This window comes from Pseudorca crassidens, chromosome 18, assembly GCF_039906515.1.
Source record: "Pseudorca crassidens isolate mPseCra1 chromosome 18, mPseCra1.hap1, whole genome shotgun sequence".
Lineage (NCBI taxonomy): Eukaryota > Metazoa > Chordata > Mammalia > Artiodactyla > Delphinidae > Pseudorca > Pseudorca crassidens.
In genome coordinates, this window is record NC_090313.1 from 76438454 (window position 1) to 76456137 (window position 17684).

At 44.7% G+C, this 17684-nt stretch overlaps 1 protein-coding gene across 2 annotated transcripts in view; it reads right to left on the reverse strand.

Moving 5' to 3' along the window:
- Positions 1-17684, reverse strand: part of ATP8A2 (ATPase phospholipid transporting 8A2) — a 526913-nt gene that overhangs the window by 117739 nt on the left and 391490 nt on the right. For both annotated transcript variants that reach the window (XM_067713702.1, XM_067713701.1), the window contains exons 31-33: positions 10761-10822; positions 10049-10105; positions 8353-8460 (exon numbers count right to left, since the gene is read on the reverse strand). In XM_067713702.1, coding sequence (XP_067569803.1) covers positions 8353-8460; positions 10049-10105; positions 10761-10822 — 227 coding nt within the window. The remainder of the gene's footprint in view (positions 1-8352; positions 8461-10048; positions 10106-10760; positions 10823-17684) is intronic.

Genomic DNA, 17684 nt, shown 5'->3' on the forward strand with positions numbered 1-17684 from the left:
TAAATGTTCCAAACAAACAAAATCAGCGTGTAACGTGTACTTCAATTTGCTGACAGATATTTAAAAAATTAACATCAGAATGAATGGCAAACACCAACACCACCACAAGACCTTTAACCCCAGAGAAAAATAACTCACAATCAAAGCCGCCTTGGCCTCGAATTAGCGCACAGCATCCTTGAAACGAGAGGCCAAGATAAAACAAACCGCCAAAATGGAGAGAACGGTGCAGAGGGTCGGAGGCAGAGCTAAGAAAATGAGGGCTTTCCGTAAAGCACTGAAAAAGAGGAACTCTACATTTATATTTGAAAAATTCTATTACACTGCAGGGCAAGTCACTTCAGATACAATTTAATAAAAGCAAAATTTTAAGAAGGAGTGACTGACATCTCTTTGACCCCTGGTTTGCACCAACCATCACCCTAGGTGCTGGCCATCATGACAAGGTGTGCGGGTTCGTAGTCTAGGGGACTTGGGAAGTCCCAGCTACTCCTCTCCCCAGCCTGACCGAGGTACTGGTTCTTTCTTTCGAAGCCCTCGTTTGCTCATACGGTTGTAGCGTCGATTGTCAGATGAGCTAATGCTTAACTCATTATATACGTAATTTCACAGGCAGAACATACGTATATGAACATATATTTTGTCTGGGACATAGTACTTTCTCAACAGACATCACCTACTATTACTTACATGCCTTATTTTCTTTCATGTCCTTATTAACTCCAAAGATAGATATTATCTACTACTTACACCTGACGAAACTAAGGTTCAGAAATAACACGATTATGGCTATTACGAACAACAGACTTAACTTGATAAATTTCTTAGGCACTAGGTTAATCTAGTTCAAATCCCACTTTCACCGTTAGGATTTGCAGTGAATAGGAAAGAAGTTTGAGTCGGGCCACGTTCACCCAGATCTGATTGATCCTGCGGACCTGCAGGAAGCAACCAGGAACCAGCGGCTGCCGGTCCCATCCCTGCCTGTAGGGAGAATCTGGAATCACTCTGAGGGGCGAACGATTTCATAGAACACACTTTCTTCCTTGTTTGGTAATCAGGAAGAGAAAAAAAGAAACAGCTTGGCATGACATGTAGCGACTACAAAAGCCATTTTCGGATGGAACTCTTGCCAGATACCTGAATTTTCTGATTTTCAGAGCCCAAATATCTATAGGCCTATATTTATATTGAGAACTCCACTGGATAGCCCTGATCATATGAATGTTTCTGATTTTTCTTTTCATTATCAATGAAGAACTTTTTGTTGTAGTTGTAATTTTTTTCTAGGGCTTAGTGTGGGGAGGCTTCAAGGGGGCAAAACGCATATGAACGCAGGGGCCCTGGACGTGGGCTAACGCGTATGAACGCAGGGGCCCTGGACGTGGGCAAACGCGTGTGAACGCAGGGGCCCTGGATGTGGGCAAACGCGTATGAACGCAGGGACCCTGGATGTGGGTGACAAGAGGTACAGACACGGAGAAACCCGGAAGTCCCTACCTTCTTAATTTTGTTCATATCGCTATTTTTTCAGATAATAATGTCATCCAGAAACACAGCATGTTCCTTTTTGTAAGTCAGTCTTATTATCACACACAATGCACAAGTTGAAAACCAAAATGCAAACTGGACTTCAGCCAGTAATCTGGCCACGATCCGCACACAAGAAAGTTATTTCAAACCAAGAGGCAAGTCTCGAGTGGTAGGACCTCCTACCTTACCAGGCTGGCCGCTTCTCACCCTAGCCGGGCCCCATGCTCCTGAAATACGTTCTTTGAGGAAAATAGGACCAACTCTATCCAATATTGCTGTATTAAAGATAATTCCAATGAATTTACGATATTCACATTAGGTGTTTCTGGGATGTTATCATCTAAAACACTCATAATTGCAACACTCGAGTAATTTGTTACCAAATCCTTAAATAAATCTACAAGCACCTAACTTTGAGTATAATACAACATGCGATATTAAAGCCTTAGGCCTGTTTTTTAAAAATCACCTATTTCCTTCGTTGCCCTTATACTTGTGAACATAAGAGAAACATCCCCACATCCACAGGAGGCTGGAGAGTGTTTCCTGACACCTGCTTCTCACTGAGGCTAGGCCGCCCTGGCAGGACGCTCCTGGGAGGGCCCTCTCGGGGGGTAGCCTTCGAGGCCGGTGGCATCCGCTATCTGGACAACTGTGTAAGAGACTTTGCCTGTTTTTGCTGTTTCTATCAGTTCTCTCGTAGCAGCAGTCGGATTCTGGAGCTAGTGTCCCTCGTTGTGGTGAACGACAACCCCAGGCAACTTTACCTGCTGCGCATGACAGGTCACGTCTCTGATGGGTTTCTTTCAGGAGCGAACATGCTTCTTTGCCAGAAACCCCCAGTGAATGTCTCCTCGCGTCTCCTTCAGGGTTTTGAACCACCCATGACAGCATGGGGCTGGGATCAAGCTCCCTGCTGCACTTAGGGGTGGAAAGGGCTCCCTGAGCAGTTGGGTGCTTGCACAGGAGCTGGAATGGGGTACAAACTGGGCCCCTCACCAAAGGGGGAAGCAGGATGGGTACTGGGGACAAATGACCATGTTCCACGCCATGAAAGTTAATCTGAGGACAGGTCCTCTCCTGGCCCTCCGGCTGGCCTCTGGCCAACACAGATGTTCTGGAATGTTCCGAGCAGAGATGGCCCTTACCCCTGCTTCTCGGCTTACTTCCTAGAGTACATGCAACCTGGAAACAAAAACGCTCTTTTTATATTTATATGGAAAATACCCAGGCCTGAGATTTTGCTTAGCTGCAAAGCCCAGGAGAAAGCCAGCACGTAGGGAAGATGAGTAATTAATCTCTTTGATCCAAGGGCGGCACCGTGACAACCAGCCCTCGTCCTGCCCACTTTTAGTCCATCGGGATTTGCACTATGTATACAAAGTGTGTATATAAAACTCAAAAGTAAACTCAGTCCTGGATTTAGGATTAAAAAAAAAAAGGCTGCCCTATGTCAGAAGCTGGCTGGAGCCTGGAGCGTGGCACTGCAGACAGAGTTAGCAGTCTGTAGGCTTTGAAGTGAAAGGTTTTCCCCCTCTTTTACTAGCCATGAAAAGAACTTTAAAAGAAAAGCATCGGAGTGGGTGAGGAGTATTTTTCCATGGCGAACGATGTAACGCCCTCGGGTATAATCCTCTATTTAGAAAGCCGGGGCCTTACAGCTGACACCACACCACCTGCCGGCCCTCACAGACCCACTGCTCAGAGGAACAGGGCCCTGGTGGACATTTAGAGATGCTGTCTTCTCCTGGAACCCCCAGCACTGGCTTGAACATTGTCATGGGGTCACATTTTAGGTGTTGTGAGCAGGGGCTCTCTAACTTTAAATGGAAGAATAGTCAGAAGACTTATCAAAATTCAGAGGCTGGGGCTCCAGGTGCAGGGATTCTGACTGTGTGTGTGTGTCTGTGTGTGTTTCAAGTACATTTTTTTTTTTTTTGGTGGGGAAGCAGGTTGTCATTTTAAGAATCAGCCCAGGTGATTCAGAGGTAGGTGGTCAGTGGACCCTACTAAGAAACTTCACATCAAGAACCTGTAAAATGTTAAAAATAAAACAAACAACAACAACAAAACAAAATCAAAAAGAACCTATAAAATGTTGAAATTCTTTAGCCAAAAGAAATGGGAGTTTAAGTCCCAATATTCCTATTTACAAAGTCTCAAGAAAATAATTAATCACTGCAAGATAAAGAAGAACAGACATGTCTTACTATTCCCACAGGTACTCCTATTATATCTCCACCATAGTCCTCTGAGGTAATTAGGTCGGGTAACAGTATTCTGACTTTGCTGATAAGGAAATTAAAGCAGGTTGAGTGATTACCACAGGCTCCAAAGCTAGTTGGGGCAAGTCTCTTGACTTTTAAACAAAGGTCAAATAAGAGGCACACCCTCAGAGACCCCCAGAGTAAGCCTTGAGAAATACATGAAGAAAATAAAAGCCCGTTTCCTGATCCAGGTGTAGATCAAGTTTTCTTACCTCTCTAATTCAAAACCCGACTTCAGTAGGCAACTCTGCGCTAAAGAACGTTGATCGTTTTCCACCCACCGGCCTTGGCTATGGGGACCCATCATGGAGAAGCTTACATAACCCATGGTTATGGTACTGGCAGAAAGGAAAACACACGGTCCCGTACGGAAAAACCTCATCACATATTTCTCCCCAGCTGAGGGCTGTGGCATCACCCAGGACAGACACAACCAGAGTTTCTAAGTTTCTAATTCACTTTAGGTGAATTCACTGTGGGCCTAGGAAAATGGAAAAACAGGGTGCCCCCTGAAGGTCCCACAAATGCTGACTGTTCTCAGGAGAGGAAGGATACAGAGGACTCTTTTATTTTATTTTTTAAATTAATTACTTTGTTTATCTTTATTTTTGGCTGTGTTGGGTCTTCGTTGCTGCCCGTGGGCTTCTCATTGCGGTGGCTTCTCTTGTTGTGGAGCACGGGCTCTAGGCATGCGGGCTTCAGTAGTTGTGGCTCGCGGGCTCAGTAGTTGTGGCTCACGGGATCTAGCGCTCGGGCTCAGTAGTTGTGGTGCACGCGCTTAGTTGCTCCGTGGCGTGTGGGATCTTCCCGGACCAGGGCTCGAACCCGTGTCCCCTGCATTGGCAGGTGGATTCTTAACCACTGTGCCACCAGGGAAGCCCCAGAGGACTCTTTTGATTCGAGAAATTTCCACTGGGACTTCCTGACTCACTGGTTGGCTTTCATGGACCACACTGTGAGGTGCTTCAGGGAAGATGAAGATGCTTTGATGGTGGAAAACCCCCCCACACTGCAGCCCTCCCTCCCTTTGCACTCAGGGCAAGACCTGCCTTTTCCTCATGAGAAAAACTCCACATATCGCGGACAAGACGAAGAAATGGTCAATTGAATTGGTTTAGGAAACCCCGGCAGAAATGATGTATCTTTTCAACAGTTTAGGATGCTACGAAGAGACAGAACATTTTGTGTGAGGTCTATCTCCAGCTCCTAAGTGAGAAATGCCGTTTGCCACCAGACACTAGTTTAATTCCACAGCTCAAAAGAATCACGTTCCTTTGCCAAAACCCTACTGCTTCATGAACGACAAGAAAATGGTTTATAAAAGTCACTAGAAACATTCTTATAATAATAACAACACTAAGTTTTTAAAAGCAGCCTTTTTCCAGAATACCATCACTCCTAAGCATACACCAACCGTCGTCGTCAGCATGGGCTGCTGAAACAGCATACCACAAAGTGGGTGGCTTTATCAACAGCAGAAATTTATTTCTCCCAGTTTTGGAGGCTGGATGTCTGAGATCAGGGTGCCAGCCTGCCTGGGTTCTGGTGAAGACCCTCTTCTGGGTTGCAGACGAGTAACTTCTTGCATCTTTTTTTTTTTTTTCCTGCTGTTTCTGTCAAGCGTTTTTTAAAACTTGAAGCCTAGCTGCATTACAATACCGTGTTATTTTCAGGTGTACAGCAAAGTGATTCAGTTACAGGTATGCGCACGTACATATATTTTCAGATTCTTGTATCTTCACGCTGCAGAGAACGAGTGAACTGGCTCTCGGGCCTCTTCTCCTCAGATCACTAATCCCTCCCAAAGGCCCTACCTCCATGTTGGAGGCTGAGGTCAGGGCTTCAACATGAAGTCGAGGGGAACACAGGCATTTAGTCCACAGCACCAGCCTGGAACGAAAGGGATGTACGTGGCTCGGCCATATTTTCAACTTCCCCCAAAGGAGCTGCCTCCTGTCACTGACGGCCCCTCTTTCTTTATGACAGTACATCACCCCTCTGGAGACAGCAGAAAGCCTGTCTGAGACTTCAGGCTTGTTTAGCCACTCTCCACCCAAGTGATTCTTCATAAGTGTTAAAAAAAAAAAGACTTCCCTACCACTTTTCAGAGAATGATGGCGGCAGACACCGGGTGAAGGAGCATTACGGTTGGCCTTGACATTGTTTTCTGACACCCTGTCTCCACTGAGAGCTCCATCCTGGAGCAAGATGAGAGAAAAGAAAGAGCTCTTTCAACACCGACAGCGGATTACTCATCCGGCCGCCCCGGAATGCGAAAATTACAGTAATATCTCCTTCCATGTCTAATGAGAACCTCGGTCTCAGCCAGCGATGGCTGATTTCAAAACGACATCATCTGCCTCATGGAAACAGACCAACCAACCAAAACGCTGAAACGACGTGGTTTATGTTAAAAAAAAAAATTTTATACCCAAGTGAAATGTGATTTAATATTACAATTTCTTTGCTGTTGGATGGTAGGAATAGCTCATTCGGTTTTTTCGGGAAGTCCCCAGCTATGGAAATTTCACCATTTATGCTGAGCCTTCAAACCACAAGGCATGCAACCCGGACACTGAAAACGTGGCGTGTCAGTGACTACATGGTAAATGGTCCCTTCATACTTCAAAAGTCAACCTCCTGATGGGCTGGTGACCATCGTAATGTCTGAACTGGAGTCCCTGGTGCCGGCGTACACAGAGGGGTCACTAGAGCATCCCTCCGTGGACGGCACTGGGAGGGGCTGTCAAAGGAGTGGGCTTTGTCGCCAGTCACCTGTCAGCTGACTCCAGCCTATCAGCTGTCACTCTTCTCTAATTTCAGAAACTGTCCACAGCAGTCGGTGCCTTTCATTGTCCTGCACCACAAAATCCCCCAAATGAAATATTCATCGGGCCACATCCATCCTTAACCAAAAGGAAAGACCATGAAGCAGGTATTCTAGGCACCAAACCTTACCAAGTGATCGTGACTGTGGATACCTTTCTTGCTTTAAAACAGAACCGATTCAAGTGAACCAAGTATCTTTGCTGGGAAATGCTTGTTTTGCCACAAAACGATCTTCTTGATTCATTCAGGGCTCTGTAATTTCCTCCATCGCTTGTATTTGGAAAGGAATTGAAAAGTGTGTTCTGTGTTTGTCCTCATGCCTTAGAGAAGGCAACGATGCATTTGGGGACACACAAGCCACCCCTGTAGGACACATCTGTCTGCTCAGCACCCACACTCAGAGGAGGTCCCAGACACCCTGGGATACATCGGTGGATTCACCAAGTAAAAAAGGCAAGCAGCCCACCCAGCATGACCTCACGTGGAACAGCTGCTGGGCACGTATCTAGACTTGGGGAGGCCCAGAGTTTGGGCTCATTTCTGCAGAGTAAGTGAGGCAAAGATGGTGGCCTGATGTACCATGCACAGGCCTGCCCCTAAACTATGTAGTCCTGGGGCAGGAACCAGCAGAAGCCCCCAACTCACAGTCCTTCTCTTCCCACGCTTGGTTCTGACTCACGGTACAAGCGTCCTCATGCAAACATGGGTGGGTGTCCCAGAGCAATCCTCCAGTGGACCCAGCACACATCACCCCCCTAAGTAAGCTGTCCTTGGGCCCAAGGGTGCGCTCCGGGCCTGGATCCAGGGAGAGAACCAGGCAGGCCTGGCAAGTAGGCTTCTGGCCATTTGGAAGACTTGGGGTCCTGAGAACCCGGGGAATGCACTAGAGTCGGGATGCTGCCCTCGCCCCACGGCCGCCTGCCCTGTGAAAAGGGACACGCCCAGCCAGGGACCGCCAGCGCAGAGATCTCCAAAGGAGTTCAAATGTAAAGAAAAAAGAAAATGCAACGTCTTCATAAACATTCTGTGTCCCTTACTACCAATCACATATTCTTCTGTAAACCCTGAAAAATTTCCCTGTAAAACAAAATTTACAGCTTCATTTGTCAACTGAGGGCATTTGGAACCCAGGGCTTTCAAGGTCCTCTTCAGACCCGATCCTGTGGGATCCTAAGACCCAGGGTGTCAGTGGTGATGGCTCCATCTCAAACACTGGACAAAGATAATATAAAAGACGAAAAAAATAAAATCTAAAGGATTTTAGATTTTAGCGTAAAGATCTTCAATCTCAGCCTCTCCAGTTAAGAGATGAACAGTGAGATATTCTGCTTAATTAATGATCTGGTTGTAGAGTGGTTAGAGCTATCCTTCACAGGTGACTAATTATCACCTAATCAAAGTATAATAACACCCAACATCGAAACTACAATCAGCATAATCATGGGGTTATGAATGACCCAAAACATCTCCTGTTTTCCAAGTCCGTGAACTGTACACATGAGACCTGTAATTAACACGCAATTCATTAAGGAAATGGGGACACGGTAGGTCATTAAGTCCACAGTTTATGTAACAGTTATAATTTCCAAGGCTGTTTCTGTGGCCTGGACAACCTCTTCCAGGAGCTTTGATTTGGTTTGTTTCCCACCTGATACATTTTGACGGAAGCTGGCAACACCAACCTGTCCAGAGACACGGAAAGCCCACAGTTAATAGCACTGACCTGCCCTTTCATATCTGGAGCGATGGGAATGGTGGGCCAGATGGTTGAGTAGATGCCAAAAAACACCAACCAGATGAGCATGCTTCCCCAGACGGCCAGGTGACTGAACTACAGGAGAAAACAGACACTCAGGCAGGGTTCTCTGCTGAGCCAGTAGCCACCTGCACCAGCCGCGGCAGCAGCCCTGGGTCCACGCCACCTTTCTTTATGGAAAGATTTCTACTAGACACTGGTTGAGAGTTTAAGTGACTAGTGGCCCCAAACTATCCTGAAGAGGAAAGTGCTTTTTCCACCACAGCTGACCATCCTGTAGACCCATCCTACAGTGCTACCAGGCTCCTTTCTGTCCCTCGCCAGCGTTCACTCCACTTTGGAGTGGAGTAAATAAGGTATCATTGCTCTGGCAAGAGGGCGTGGGACAGACAAAACTAACAAGACGGGTTTATTTATTATTTTGAGACTCTGACTGTTCATTTTCCAAAGAACTTTTAAAAAATGTGGAATGGATATATCCCTTAGCGATAACACTCTAAGCATCTACTGAGTTGCGAATTTCTTCTCTGTCCTCTTGCTAGGTCGATCCTTGACTTCTTTTCAGCCACACTCCATGATCTAATCCAGCAGGAGCCTCTGCCAGCTGCTTAAAAAATCTGACCACTGCTCGCCACCTCCTCACGTCCCAGGCTAAGCCACTAGCCCCTCTCACCTGGATTCATTGCCTCTGTCTCTCAACGAATTCTCTGCTTCCACATTCACCTCCCACTCCACCCCCAATTAATGAGCACAGAATCAGAAGCCTATTTAAACAGCAGAGACAAATGTGAAACATTGGCCATAATCCTCAAGAGTTGGAAATAACCAAAATGTCCAAAACTGGGGACTGATTCAATAAGGGATGGGATATTGATAAAACTCAATACTCTTTAATCATGAACTATGACCTTGTAGAAGTACATATATATATATATATATATATATATTTTTTTAAATTTATTTATTTTTGGCTGCGTTGGGTCTTTGTTCCTGCATGCAGGCTTTCTCTAGTTGCGGCGAGCAGGGGCTACTCTTCATTGTGGTGCGGTGGCTTCTCTTGTTGTGGAGCACGGGCTCTAGGCGTGTGGGCTTCAGTAGTTATGGCGCACGGGCTCAGTAGTTGTGGCGCATGGGCTTAGTTGCTCCGCAGCATGTGGGATCCTCCCGGACTAGGGATCGAACCTATGTTCCCTGCACTGGCAGGCAGATTCTTAACCACTGCGCCAAAAGGGAAGCCCAGACTCTGTGTTTTGTAATATGTTGTCTTATTAAAAATATACACAGAGAATAGAGTCTGGAAGGTTGTACAGGAAATATTAACAGTAACTATATTTTGGTGGTAAAATTATGGAAATTAAAAATTCCTCTTTCTGTCCTTCTGTATTTTCTTTGTGTGTGTGATTTTTTTTAATACAATGCACACATACACTGGAAATGAGCTGACTGTTAACAGCTTAGAACTGTATTAAGTGCTCAGCAAACGAATCATCAGGGAACTCTGGATGGCAACTGTGCCCTGATAAAGATCAAACCACAATTTTTACATGCAAAATTTAAAATAAGGCAGCTAGATATTGTTTACTGTTTTCCCGGGGCTTAAAAAGATACTACACCATAAAAAATATCTATAGTGGATAGAGAAATAATTCTAGAGAAAACTTACTTTTGTCCAAGCTGTAGTCTCCAAACCGGCTTTCAGGCAAACAGTAACGACGACATACTGTGAAAGCAAGAGGAATTTGGGAAATGCGTTATCCTCACTTACTTTCACTTCCCAGAAGAAATCCCAAATCCTCCCCAGAGGCAGTTTCTCCGTGGCGTCTGGACTTTGAAAGTGCTATCTTGGTAGCTAATTCTCTGGGGGTCAGTTTTAGGAAAATTACAGGCAGGTTCTTATAAGAAAAGCCCTCATTTTAGTGATTGACTTCTCACAAGTAAGTTACTTTGCCCTTTTCTTAGCTTGGAAGATTTGGGAGAAATCGCCTTCCCTTGGTGTTGGTTTTGTTTTTCTCCCCCCCCCACCCAAGTACATGTGAAACGGTCATCTGAAGAATGGGGGCATCTGCTGATCACCTGCCCAGGAATCTTAACTCTGCATAATCTTCACTCCAATACGAGGTAAGCATTTCACAAGCACTCTGAGCCCTACGTGTTGCCTAGTCTTGGCTCCCTGTACACCGATGGCGAACAGAAATACGGAGACAGAGTAGGAAATAGAAAAGAGTAGCTTCCTTCCTTTGCCAGGCAAGACAAGGAATCTCTAATATATAGTTTAAAGATGTGAAATAAGTCATAATGACAAAGGCTTTATATAGAGGGAGAGGTGAAACCCACACATGCCATCTAAGAAAGATTCAATAAACAGGTAAACTTACCGTATAAACGATATTTCCAACAAATAAATAGTCTGTGGCATGACCGTTGGCCAGCACAGTATCTGAAAAACAAAGAGGCTACAATTACCCTCCAGAGCAGAGCACTGCAACCTATTTTATTCAGAATGTAAAAACAGAACTCTAGAGACATTGATCAAAATGTAAGGGAATTTCGAAAATTGCATTGTCTGTGATTCTAATGCCTCCTTTTTCTAACTCTGCATTTTTTCACCTTATATTTTTGCCAAGTGAAGCAAACAAACAAAACCAGGTTTCCAACAAACCGAACAACCAAACCCTTGATCTGTGTGGAAATTTACATTTTCATACAGAGTCAAATCTCCCTTTTGTCAGTTAGAAAAAGGAACAGTATAAACACATATGAATCTATCTTTGTGGGCGCCAGTATTAGACCTTTTCCACGTGTTCATTTACTAGTCGTCTTTCATTTTTGCTAAATTGGAATTACAGGCCAACAGCAGAAGATAGCTACATGATACAAAATGAGTTCATGATTATTGAACTCAGAGAATTGAAAAGAGTATTCACTACTTGTGTTCTCTGTCAACTTCTGCGTGAACTTCTGGAGTCTATAAACGGGTGAATGCAAACAACCCAGTGAGAGATGCCTAGACGATACAACTAGGATTCCGAAGTTTTAATTTTATAGCTTTCCAATTTTTTCTTCATAACGATGACTATTACAGCGTACGTAACAATCACTAAGGCAGAACTCTAAGAGAATTGTCTAGTTTGGGTCCGCTAGCCTGCTGTGAAAAGTCTGGTCTGTATCCTGAGGAGTCAAAGCCTGTTTTAAGATCAGAAATAGTTTCTTTGGGTGACACTGCCGATCCCCTTTTATTCTCTTTTATGCTCATCTGTGGCCTACAGTCCAAGTGTATAGGGATTTTTCTGTTCAAATTTCCAACCCAGTAGCTGTTGTACACACATATTTGGGCTCACCAATTTACCCAACTGTTTGTTGAAGAATCTGATTCTTATTAAAGAATCAAGATCCTTTTAGTTTCGCAAACACCATAAGGATCAAGTACCGTCACAGGGAAAATCTGGTAATGGTGGGACCCTGCATCCAGCCACAGGGCAGGCCCTTTCTGCTAATGCTAGATAAGGACAGATGAACCCACAAAGTGACATCACGGGCTGCGTTAGGTACTGGCCTAAACCCAGGGATTGCTCCTGGGGACCGTGACAGTTATCCTAGGGTGGCCGCTGACTTCAAAAGGATTAATCTCAAAGCCTAGGGGAGACATGGTGAAGGGAGAATCAAAACTCAGGCAGGACTTCATTAAAAAGGAAGGAAGGAAAACAATGATCAGAAAAGTAAAGAAGAGGCTACGTTAAGCTGGAGAAGGCCACAAGTTGATGTATTAGCAAACAGCTATTCAAAACTGTAAGGGTTTGCATTTTAGTAACTGGCCCTAAGATTGCTTTAATAATAAAGACGACACTTTTAAAGAAAAGCCTCAATAAAGAAACACTTGAGATTAGACCAGAGACCATTGCTTTGATTCTAACAGAGATGATAGCTGTGAAAGGGGTAACATTAGTCTTTTATTTACAGGACAAATATTTATTTAAAGCCTACTTTAAAGCGGGAAGTGGGGAGACAAGATCCCTGTCTCCGTGGAGCTCCCAGTACAGTGAGGGAGACAAGACAAAAACACACAAAGACGTAGCAGGTATGGAATAGAGACGGACGGGGCTGCTACTCTAGACAGGGAGTCCCGCAAAAATCTCTTTGAGGAGGTAACATCTGAGCAGATCGCAACAGTTCAAGGGAGTGAGTTAAGTGAACATCTGGGCTAGAGCGTTCCAGGCAGAGGACTGGCCAACAGTCTGAATACAGACAGCAACGATGAGCTCAAAGACCATCACAAAGGCCAGTCTGGCTGCAGACTCTGGGGAGAGCGCCCAGACAGTAAGAAGGGGCCAATTAACGTAGGTCATAGTGGGGAGCTTGAATTTCTCTGTTAACTACGACAGGAAACCAGAGAGTAAAATGGTATGAGTTACGTTCTTAAGGGAATAGTCCAGCTTTTATGGGAGAACAGATCCTGGACGACCAAGAACAGAATAATAACAGATGCCATTCCAGTTTGGAAATGATTGGAGCAATCCATCCAGGAGGATGATACTGGTGGCATGCAGAGTTGGGTCCAATACAGTAGCCTCGAGCTGCTGTTTACATTTAAATTAATTAAAATACAATAAAAAAATTCAGTTCCGGCTAGGGATTGGGGAGGAGGGGGGAATGAGGCATTACTGCAGCAAGTGTACAGCGTTTCGATTTAGGGTGATGAAAAGATTTTGGAATAGATTATTGGTGAGGGCTGTAAACATTCTGAATGTAATGCCTCTGAATTGTAGACATAAAATGGACCATAGAACGAAAACCAAAAAGCTCGAGGATAAAACATAGGATTAAATCTTTATGGCCTTAGATTTGGAAATCGTTTCTTAGCTTTGGCACCAAAAGCGCCATGACAAAAGAAACAAGTAGGTCAATTAGACTTCATCAAAATTGGAAACTTTTGTGCTTCAAAGGACACCATCCTGAGAGTGAAAAGACAAACCTCCGGAATGGAGAAAATATTTGCAAATATTTATCTGATCAGGAACCTGTATCCGGAATACAAAAACAACTCTTACAGCTCAACGGTAAAAAGACAACACAATTTAAGAGTGGGAAAAGGCTCTGTACAGAAACTTTTCCAAAGAAGAGGTACCGACGTCCAAGTACATGAAGGGATGCTCAACGTCATTAGACACCAAGGAAATTCAAAACCAAAAACCACGAGATATCATTTCACACCTACCAGGGTGGCTATGATAAAAAAGATAGATAGTAACAAGAGGTGGCAGAGGATGAGGTGAAATTAGGACCCTCAGACACTGCTGGTGGGAAAGTAAAATGCTGCAGCCATTGTGTAAAACTGTCAGGCAGTTCCTCAAAAGGTTATGCCTAGGGACTTCCCTGGTGGCACAGTGGTTAAGAATCTGCCTGCCAATGCAGGGGACACGGGTTCGATCCCTGGTCCAGGAAGATCCCACATGCTGCTAAGCAATTAAGCCTGTGCACCACAACTACTGAGCCTGTGCTCTAGAACCCGTGAGCCACAACTACTGAGCCCACGTGCCACAACTACTGAAGCCTGCACCACAACTACTGACCCTGTGCTCTAGAGCCCGTGAGCCACAACTACTGAGCCCGCGAGCCACAACTACTGAAGCCCACGTGCCTAGAGCCCGTGCTCCGCAACAAGAGAAGACACCACAATGAGAGGCCCGCACACCGCAACGAAGAGTAGCCCCCGCTCGCCGCAACTAGAGAAAGCCCGTGCACAGCAACAAACACCCAATGCAGCCATAAATAAGTAAATAAATAAATAAAATTAAAAAGCAAACAAACAACGTTATGCCTAGTTACCATATGACCCAACAATTCCACTTCTAGGTACACACCCAAGAGAGATAAAATCACGAATGAAACACACAAAAACTCACACATGAATGTTGATAGCGGCATCATTCACAGCAGTCAGAAGTCCATCAACGGAGGAAACGTGGACTATACATACAGGGGTGTATTACTGAGCCATTAAGAGGAATAAGGTACCGGTACGTGCAACGACATGGGTGAACCTTGAAAAATCTTACGCTAAGTGAAAGACGCCAGTCACAAAAGGCCATGTATCATATGACTCTACCAGTGTGAGATGTCCACAACAGGCAAATCTATAGAGACAGCAAGTAGATTAGTGGTTGCAGGAGCTGAGGGTGTTTGGGTGGGAACGGAGAGTGGGTGCTGATAGATATGGAGTTTCTTTTGGGGGTGATGAAAATGCTTGGACACTGATTAAGGTGATAGCTGCAAAACCACGTGAATACATTAAAAACCATAGAACTGTACAATTTAAATGGGTGTGAGGCAGGTAAGACAGGGAGGGGCCCAAGGACAGCCTCTTCATGTATAGGCATTAGACAAAAAGCAAAGCCACTTCCTTGTTCTGCACTTAATGAGGCCATGACTCATAGAGGAACAGCATCTAAAACAGAAACTTTGTAGCATCTGAGCGAGAAACTCCGCAGCGTGAAAACCGTGGAGCGCGCGCCACCGCCAGGTAGGAAACAGATAGGCTCTGGGGTGACCTGCTGCAGCTGGTTTCATGCTGACCCTTTGAGATAAACTATAATACTATCAGGATGAAGAGCCCTCACTGGATGAGAGACTGCACAGCCCACGCAGCCCCCTCATTCTTGTGGTCGAGAGGAGGTCCCGGCCAGACACATGCACAGAAGGGGTCTCAAGTCGTCCTCTGGTAACCCTGGCCGCATTGTAATATCCTTATAAAATCATTAGCATTGTGGTTTTGACCCCCGCCCCCCAAATCAGGTGAATTGTATGGTATGTAAATTATATAGCAATAAAGCTGTTATTAAAAACATTCAGTTCCTCAGTCACACATAACCACGTTTCAGATGCTCAATCGGTAGCCACGTGGCTTGCGGCGACTGTCCCGGAGACCACGGATGCAGGACATCTCCACCATCACACAAGTTCTGGTGGACACCGCAGGCCAGCGCGTATGTTGGAAGCAGAAGGAAGTGACAACTTTTGGCACGTATTCTGAACAGAGAGATGACAGCATTTGTTTTTGATCTGGGTGGGGGTGAGAGTGAATGGGAAGAATCAACAGAGATTTTGAGGTTTGGGGTCTGAGTAACGAGGTGAACCGTGGTATCATTCACTAGGTCATATTAACGCGGGAACGCTGATGAAAAGGGTGGCCCTTGAAAACTCTGTACCAGGCGATCGATGTCTGAAATTTACAACAGGACGAAGAGACAGCAGTGAAGCACGTGCTATTAGGAAGAGAGACAAAAGGATATTTGGAAAAATGAGGTGGAGAGAAGGAGTTGGGTTAGTAGAAAAAGCTCCCAGTAATGAGGGTTAGAAGACCTTGTTCAGCCCCACTCTCTTGTTCCAGCTTTGCCATGATTTCGTATTTTAACATTTTAGGTTCTGGGTCTCAGCGTCCACACCTACAAAATGGGGGTGGTTCTATCAGATACAGACAATGATGACTGAATTATCACCAAGGTTCTTTTAGGTAGAAAATGCTAAGATTCTAAGGTCCATGTTCTTAGCTGCTAAATCAGGGATTCAGTGGTAGAAACCTGAGAGCTTCAGAGCTCCGTCCTGTCCATTTTAGCTCAGGATGGATTTCCTAACCTCAGTCTCGTCCTATGTGTTCATGAATGAAGAAAAGACCCTTTCATTGAGAAAAGCAGTGATCTGAGGGCCCTGAAGTTCTACCTACACGAAGCCCTGACAGAGTCTGGAGAAAACTCTGGTCAGATGAAAGAGTTAGAAGGGCTAGGAGACTAAGCTGAAAACCAAGGTTTACAATTATGGCTTGACAACTTGTGAATTTCCTTTTGATAGTAATATTTCAAATGCTGGTTGATTCATGTACTAAAAGAAATTAAATATACAAAGCATTTGTCTAAATATGGAGGGCTTAGAATGTGTTTCATATTTTAAGGATATACAAATAGTGAACAAAAAACTGTTAGACATTGTTAATTCTACATGGAAAATAGATAACATATGTTACTAAGTATAAGACAGGCTCTGTTCTAAGCACTTTACCTACGTGAGTAAGTACTTCCTTAATGCTCTAACAATGCTATGAAATGGTATTATGGCCTGCATATTTCAGATGAGGCAACTGGGGCAGCAAAGAGAAGCTAAATGACATGCAAGGTCACACGCTTAGTGAGAAACTGTAAGCTTTGTAATACAAGATTGTTTTCATTAACTGAGTTAGAAAAATGGACCCCAAAGAAGAAAAGAAGACAACTTCAAGGGGAAAAATAGACTAAGAACTCTTCTGAAATACCAACACCTAACAGGGAGGAACTTTCTAGCAGAGAAATAGGTGGAAAGAGGACCCTATGCAGACAAAAATAAATAAATGAATAAATTTATTTAAAAAAAAAAAGAGTGACTAATGAAGGGAACCCCCTCCTCTGTGGTCAGGCCGAGGGGGAGAGTGTGGTGGGACCTCACAACTCACACCATCAGCAGAGAAACAGGGTGAGGCCTTGGTACAAAGGGATGCGACTGCCATCGCTCGATGGCCTTTCAAGTGGGTAAACCCTGTGATTACCTCTGGGACTGAGAGCTCACTGGTGAAGAGAACATCTCCATGGAGACACTTAAGACCACGGACCACCATGCTGGCAATTCGGCATGAACAGAAGGAACAGACAGTGAAACCCAGGGACATCTTCCAACCGCAGCTTCTAGAATTTTATAATGCATTAATTTCTACCTTGCCATGACAGTAAAGTGCTACTGGCATTACATAATATGTCTGCACTTGAACCAATCGGAATGCACCTCAGATAACGTTTAGTGAAGCAGGATCACCCTACTATTTCAGCTCATCATTTTGGAAGGATAACTCAACACTGCATTTTAGCTTTCTGCTTAGGAAAGAGCATCTCCTATCCCAATCGAAACTAATACCACCTGGGAAAAATTTATTCCTTGGAGGAGAAACTCCCAAACTAACTTGAGATTCTGGGACACGTCAAGAGCCTCGGAAAAGATAGCATCCACTAAACAAGTCACAAGTCATTGCTTTGCCCACCCTGTTGGGGAAATTCCCACGGAACACAGTCTTCTCTTAAAGGTTATATTTCAACTGTTTTAGAGGCAAATACCTGCGGGCATCATTCCTTGTTAAGATTTGCCAATAACCTCCTCCTGAAGAAAAGATCTGAAGTCCTAAACAATCATTGGCAGAGGAATGCATTAATAAGATACAGCTTGGCTGATAATTCCAGGCTGGAAAAGCCCGTTTGGACTGTCGAGTTTATTCCTGAAGCATGTTG